The following is a 7,843-nucleotide window of genomic DNA, read 5'->3' as shown; positions in this document are numbered from 1 at the left end:
CGCCCGCCGTTAAACAGCTTGAAAGATAAAAGACTATTTTTAATATAACTCCGATTGGATTCGTCTGAAAGAAGAAAGTCATATACACCTAGGATGCCTTGAGGGTGAGTAATTCATGGGCTAATTTTCATTTCTGAGTGAACTAACCCTTTAAGTAGTACACTTTATGTCAGGTTTGACATCAGTGCCATTAAATGTCACTGTTTCTCGACCAAACAGCATTGACATCAAACCTGTTTATATTGGAGATGATTGGTTACAAAAAAAGAAAAGTGATGAGTAAATGATGACAGAATTTCAATTTTAGGTGAAATTTAGTTTAGTTCAGTTTTTTTTTTTAAATGCTTTTATAATTTTTCCTCTTTTTTGCCAGGATATGGATAATCAATATAACAAGGTTATTCAGAATGAACATGGAGCATGCATGCATTTCAGTTCCATTAAGTGTATTTTTCTTGTGTTTCAGATGTGTATCTGTGTGCTGTGCTGGTGTGTTGTGTTGGGCTCTTGTGCATGTGCATGTTCACTATAGTTGTGAGCTGTCAGTATCTGCAGAGGAAGAGACGACTAAAAGGTATGATTCTAGCTGTTGTCTGATAACAATTAAAGGAATAGTTCACCCAAAAATGAAAATTTGCTGAAAATGTCCTCACTCTCAGGTCATCCAAGATGTAGATGTGTTTGTTGCTTCATCAGAACAGATTTGGAGAAAGTTAGCATTCCATCACTGTCTCAGCAATGGACCCTCTGCAGTGAATGGGTGCCGTCAGAATGAGAGTCCAAACAGCTGATAAAAACATCACAATAATCCACAAGTAATCCACAGCACTCCAGTACATTAGTTACTGTCTTGAGAAGTGAAAAGCTGCGTATTTGTAAGAAACAAATCCATCATTAAAATGTTTTAACAAAAATACGAGGTCTAGTTTGAATCAGGAGATCAAGCAACAGCTCTAAACAAATATGTGAGTAGATTTTGATATGAGAAGACAACAGGAGATGGACCTTTTCACTGGAGGAAGCGTTATTAAGGATTATGGATTTGTATTCAACCTGGTCTCATGGCAAAAACGTACCCGGGGGCACATTTTCACGAGACACGAAATACGTACCAATAAGTACATATCACTGCAGTTTCCAAAAAAAATGGTGTTGCAGAAAAGTACCCAGAGGTACGTATTTTTTTAATGAGACTGGGTTGCTTGTATTTTAGTTAAAAACATCTTAATGCTGGTTTGTTTCTTACAAACATGAAGCTTTTGGCTTCGCAAGACGTGCATTGATGGACTGGAGTGGTGTGGATTACTTGTGGATTATTGTGATGTTTTTATCAGCTGTTTGGACTCTCATTCTGACGGCACCCATTCACTGCAGAGCATCCATTGCTGAGCAAGTGATGGAATGCTACATTTCTCCAAATCTGTTCCCATGAAGAAACAAACTCGTTTACATCTTGTGTGTTTTCATTTTTGGATGAACTATTCCTTGAATGTGCATGTTAATGATACTTCTAATGATCTTAATTATAAAGTCTGCTCATCAACATTTTTTCATATGCTCCTTTTTGATAGAAAACTATCATTTGGTCAAGAGTCCACAGAACAGGTGAGAAAACATGAAAAATTATAACTGTAGATGAGAAGGATAACCTTCTTCACAAACTGAAAGCATATTCATGTGTCCAGTTCAGGCGAGACGGTCACTAGTGTCATCAGTCTCTCTCCGGCTCTACCCAAGAAGGCGAGAAAGTACAAGAAAAATAAAAGTGTGGAGCAGCCAGACCTGCCACCAGAGATACCGGCAAAAGGTAGAGTAACATTCCCAAAATGACCTCTATGTGTCACTATACATTATTTCTGAAGTATATAAATCTTAGTTTAATAACTAACATATTCCATCTCAGCCCCTATTGCAGACAAAATGCGAAAGCCGAAGCTTTTAAAACCTCAACCCAGAAAAGTGGTTTTGGTAAGTTACTTGAAAGAAATACACAGTAATTTGTTAGTTGTCCTGCAGAACTGCCAGTTGTTGTATTTAATAGTTTTATGTGAGCTGTAACTCTACTGTTGTCCCGAACCAACAGCCCAAAATTGCAGAGGAAAGTCTGACATACGCTGAGCTTGAACTGATGAAGCCACTGCCTGAAGCCAAAACTGCAAAGACAGGAACGGTGTACGCTCAGATACTCTTTGAGGACAAGCCGGTGTAGCATTACATTTTCTTGCAGAAAGCTTTATTTATAATAACACAATATTGATTTTATTTGTCACCATTTTTCTGATGTTTTATACATGCAACCTTAAGTGAACTGTACATATTGTATATTTATATTCTTTACTATGTTGACATTTTATCTGTGAAAAAAAAAAAAAACAGTTAATTATTGTCATCCGAAACCTGCAAACTGTAACTAAAAGGCACATAAATACAGTAGCCAACCAGTCTCAAGAAACAACTTTTGCAAAAGATTATCTAAAGGTAAACACCAACAAAAATTATCCATTTAAATTTGCCACAAGTTGCATCTGTTAATTAACTAATTATTTATATGAGGACATTTTGCACAAATACAGAGTTCTGGCATGAAACTCTAGATGGCGCAGTCCGATAGATCTAACTCAATCTGACCTAATGACATCATTATCACATGGCACAGCTGATTGGTTCTCTCCTGTATCGGTAGCCAATGAGCTCGCTGCTCAACATTCAAATATGAGACAAGTGCTTGCTCTAGCAGTTTCAGCTTGCTTCAGAAACCCTCCCAGATCTATTCCGCCAAGACCAAATACATTAACATTGTCATGCACATTAGCATGCCAATCCCTCCGAGAGTTGTCATGACAGAAATATATTTTAACAACAAACAAAAAAAAACATGGAAATCTTCCCAGGAATGTTCTGGGTTCTACACAGATTCATCTCTACAAACAGCTTCTGTGGCCTGCTTGATGTGTTTTAGCTTATGCTAATTATTCTGTATTATTTGAGCTGTAAAGTTGTGTAAACCATCCGTTTAGTGATGAGACTACTTTTCTAGATGGATGAATTTATTTATGCATTACCAGTGTTTTTCCATTTAACAGTACTTTGTGAATAGTTACATCTCATCCCTTCATGTTAACTTTGCTGGTTTTCTGCTCAAATTATGGAGTTTAAATGCTTTATACATTATTGTAAACAAAAAGTTCATATAACTTTGAATAGATAAGCTAATAAGTGATTTTATCACACTAGACTCAAGTTAACATGTAAAAATGTTAAATATAATGTAAATGTTGTGGCATTTGAAACATTTGTTCCAGTGCACGACTTTCATTATACACTGATAAAATGATTTTCTTACTCAGTATTTTTGTCTTGTTTACTACTATAAATAATTTCTAAACATTCTTACAACCGAAGCAAAATGACATAAGATATTAAGTCTTATTTTCTGAGAAATGTATGAAAATTAAGTGAGTTTAAGCTTAAAACAAGAAAAAGTATCTGCCAATGGGATCAGAAAAATAAACTTAATTCAAAAAGGGGAAACTAGAGTTTCTTTTTCTGACCCCACTGGCAGATATTTTTTCTTGTTTTAAGGATAAACTTGCTTAATTTTCAGTCATTTTGCTTCTCAAGTAAATGTATCTTGATTTAACAATTTTTTAGATATTTGTACTGGAAAACAAGACAAAAATGCTAAGTAAGTAAATCATTTCTCTGCAGTGTAAGAACATTACTGTTAATGTGATTTATGTTTGTTTGTTTTCACAAGACTGAATCATTTCTGTGATAAAGGAAAGCAGGCCACAGAAGCTCAACTTGTGCTGAACCAGGAAAATTCCTTTAAAGGTCCCCTGAAATGTCCGATGAGCTCCAAAAACTTTAATTTTGATTTCATGGGGACTTTAAATCTGACGAATTGCTCAAGCCTGTTTGTTTTTCTTTTCTTTTTTTTATGACTTCTTTTAATGGAATAACCTTTTGGATTTAATACTGGAAAGCTAATGAAATATTAGGGCGTATCCATATCTGGAACAGACATACAGGTACCACTGATCTGATCTTTCAGTGTCTGTCTGCCTCTTAGGAATAAATAAGATACAATCTCTCACTTAAAGGGTTTTTGACACCATCACAGACTTTCGATGTGTAAGAAAGCTATTTAACTGTGAAATGTAAAGGGTCCTGAGAGCCCACTGCCTTCACCGCTAACAAGAACCATCTGTGAATGACGTACAGAGACTCTCTGCTCAACATATGCCAAAAATATACTGTTTTTCTCTTCTGTTTCATAATTGTACTCTAAATTAAACATTTTGATGTGAAAGAACATGACTAAACCTGACTGCTTTAACTGTGTACTGTACGTCAACTATAATGTCCTAATTCTGACTCTAAAAAAGAATCATGTTCATTTTCTGTGAGGGTTCGCAAAGTTTCACATGTGTTTGTGTTTAAATGCGAGGTCTTGTTCTGAGGTCGATGCTGATCGGAAATGAAAGCAGAGTGGAGAAATACCTATCTGCAGTCCTTTCATATTAATACAGTAGTAAATCAAAAAGATGAAGCAGTACATTTTTCAAGTCATGGTATTTCATTCTGTCACATTTATCTCTTAATGTTCCCTTAATGTAACTATCACCCGGAAATTAAAATGTGCTGTTAATTTACTGTGCGTCAGGCCATCCAAGATGTGACTTTTTTCTTCAGTAGAACAGTAGAAGTGGATTCTTAGCTGAAACCATTCATAAAATGTAAGCCAATGGAAACCGGCGCTTTGAGTAAAAAAAAAGCATATCAGACAACAAAAAATTCATACCCGTGGATATATTGAGGTGTTATGAAGCTAAACAATCAGTCTGTGTGAGAAATTGAACATTATTTGCAACATTATTACCTGTAATCCAGAGCCTCATCCAGGCAAACGGTCCGGAGTGATGTCCGGTTTACAAACGAATCATTCATTTGAACCGATTCTTTTTAGTGAACTAGTGAACCAAATCGGACTGAAGCGTCTGAAACTGTTTGCAGCTCAAGCAGCACAGGTCTACAAGTTACTCAATCAAAACTCACTTTCAGACACCTGACAGTCACTCCGACTGGAAATGAGCCAAATTAGCTGCGTATCTGATCCCGTGATGAATGAATCATTCAGCGCTCCAGTTCCTCCAACAGTCACTGAACTGAGGAAACAGTTCGACTCGGACCGAAGACCCAAGAGCTGCTGATGAACATGCGTCAACCGTATGTTTGACATCATTATTATTGGGTGCTTTAATAATATAATTGCATATATGTTACATCATTATGTAAACGAACTGGTGAATCAGTTATTTGAACCAGTTTATTGAAACGTGAAGTGTCCGAACGAACCAGTTCGCGGAAAAGAATCGGACTTGCCCATTTTCTTGCCCAAGTAATAATGTTGTAAATAATGTTCAGTTTCTTGCACAGACATATCGCATTACCGAATACCGGCACAAGTCTACACGGGTGTTAATTTTGTCATGCCTGATATGCTTTTATTGACTCTCAAATTGATGGTAGCTGCTTGCATTTAAATTTTTCAAGGACCATGGTTTCAGGTAAAAAAGCTTTAGTGTTTTACAGAGGGTGAACTATCCCTTTAACACACCTAAGAAAAAAACTTAGTCAAAACTGTGTTTGAACAGCAGAACTGCTGATTTACACCCAACACTACAAGAGTTTGTTGAAATCTGTAACGGTCATGAGTCACCTTAAATATTTCACCAAATGAGGAAAGAAAACAGCTTGTGTTGCTTTAACATGCCCTAAATAAACCTAAAATAAACCTGAGGAGAAAGCCAGTGAAACACTAGACTAAAAGTAGACACGGTTTAAACTAGCTCATAAAAGACAAGACAAGATTCTTTGAACGTCTTCCAGGTAAACGTTTATGAAGTAGGTCAGCTGAGCTCTGCACATGTCCTAAAAACAAAAAACTGAGCAGAAACCACATCCTAGATTCAAACAAACTTCCATTTGCCAGTTTTCCAGAGAACATCTCAGAGCTTAGAGTAACACACCTTCATACTTTCCTTTTGGAAAGCTAACTGGATAATAATACAAGAGAGAGTTTAATCCGTTCCAAATGAGATCTACAAGCTGTTTACTAGCAAGGGGAATGAAGAATTCATAAAACCTGAAGTCACATCAGTTATGAAGTGTGTTATTATATGAGGTGAGGATAATCCTGTAAGTGACACTACAGCAGCACATGGTGGACATGAAGATCTCAGTAATACAATAACACAGACAGATGCACTAATAGCATGTGCTGAGGATGTGTTCAACACAGAGTCTCTCCAAACAACTGCAGATGCTCTACAAAACAAATCATTAAAATACATAAATATGTCTCTCTTCCTCTAGTGTTTTAGTATTGTAATAGTGCATTGTATGTTTATTTATTTGTTTTATTTTATTTTGTTTTTTACAAAAATGTGTATAAAATGTTTACAGCAACAATAATAATAATAATAAATTTATATTGCTTTAAATATTGCAAATTTTGTAAATGACTACATTCAACCAAAATCTAAACAAATCATTAAAATACATACACACACAAAAAAAAGTATAGTAAAGATGAGGTCAATTTGAAAAAGTAGATTTAAAAAAAAATGCATACATTTTTTAAACAGCAACAATAATAATAATAATTATGTTTTTATTATTATTATTAAGAATAGGAAACTTATCTACTGCCTACTCTAGCAGTATTTATGGGAAATGCCTGGAAAAATGTCAAACTGCCAAGAATCACTAAAGCAAATTATTAAATATTTATATTAATATAGTTCATATTTTGAACAAAACTCTAACAAGTGACTAAAATGCATTGGTTGCCTCTAATTTTAAATGGCTACAGATATTTTCATTTAAGGCCAGTTTGCTTGTTATAAAGCAAATAAACAAAAAAATAAATAAAAATCGTCAACCAGTATATCGAAATCAGCCAGTTTGCTTGTGGAGAGGAAAAAAATGGAATCTGAATAATAAATAAATAAATAAACAAAATTCACCATTGGTGCATCACTAATTAAAATACTACATAAAAGGCCTCAAATTGGAAGCACAGTCTAGGTTTTTTTCCAGCAATTCTTCAATAGGCAGATCTTGTCTTTCATAAAAGCTGAGGTCAGGGATCTTGGGCTTAAAAAGGTTGGTGACCACTGCTCTAACCCCAAGTATTACATTTGTTTCCCTTTGTTATATGGATCTTTTTGAGCAGACGTGGGCTTTTACTTTTCTTTTTGTTTTTTAAATTGAATGTTCATGAGTTTTTCACAGTAAATTTGGCATATGACTCTGTTTACCAACACTACTCTTGCATTCAGGGCAGACTGATGGTCATCGTGGAGCTTTACTTTTTTTAAATATCTGACCTTTTTCTGGTGAATGAAAAAATTTCAGCGAATTTTGCAAAGACATAACTCCCCGGCAAGTACCAATATGGAACTCAAGTTTCTCTTTTCTTTCTCTTCATCAACTGTTGCCAGCGAGCTTCATTTCCCAGTCATAACAAATCTGCCGTGTCCCATCATCGCTCTGAGCTATGGCTGTCGCGATTCGTCGATTTTATTCGACTATTCGATCTTTAAAAATCCTCGACTTCATTTTGCTCGCGTCGACTAACCGGCAAAATACCGGAAGTGGCGCATTTCACAGACGAGAATGTATAAAACACAGTATTAGACTGTTTTCCAAGGCTCCATGATATATTAAACCAATTTAAAAATCATAATTAAGCATAACTGTGAATTCACAAACGCTACGACTTAATTAAATAATTATATGCGATGCAGTTCTAATACAGTATATGCGCTTTAATTAT

The 7,843-nt window shown here is 35.3% G+C and overlaps 1 protein-coding gene across 1 annotated transcript in view; it reads left to right on the top strand.

Annotated features, from left to right (window-relative positions):
* LOC107708899 (V-set and transmembrane domain-containing protein 4-like) overlaps positions 1-2,209 on the top strand; it is a 14,681-nt gene extending 12,472 nt beyond the window's left edge. The window contains exons 4-8 of the mRNA XM_016513262.1: positions 467-574; positions 1,572-1,605; positions 1,686-1,807; positions 1,904-1,968; positions 2,084-2,209. Of these exons, the coding sequence (XP_016368748.1) occupies positions 467-574; positions 1,572-1,605; positions 1,686-1,807; positions 1,904-1,968; positions 2,084-2,209 (455 nt within the window). The remainder of the gene's footprint in view (positions 1-466; positions 575-1,571; positions 1,606-1,685; positions 1,808-1,903; positions 1,969-2,083) is intronic.
* The last annotated feature ends 5,634 nt before the right edge of the window (positions 2,210-7,843 follow it).

This window comes from Sinocyclocheilus rhinocerous, unplaced genomic scaffold (assembly GCF_001515625.1).
Source record: "Sinocyclocheilus rhinocerous isolate Xijiao unplaced genomic scaffold, SAMN03320098_v1.1 scaffold24, whole genome shotgun sequence".
In the NCBI taxonomy this organism is placed as follows: Eukaryota; Metazoa; Chordata; class Actinopteri; order Cypriniformes; family Cyprinidae; genus Sinocyclocheilus; species Sinocyclocheilus rhinocerous.
The sequence above is the reverse complement of the archived record's forward strand: the minus strand, read 5'-3'. Positions and strand labels throughout refer to the sequence as shown.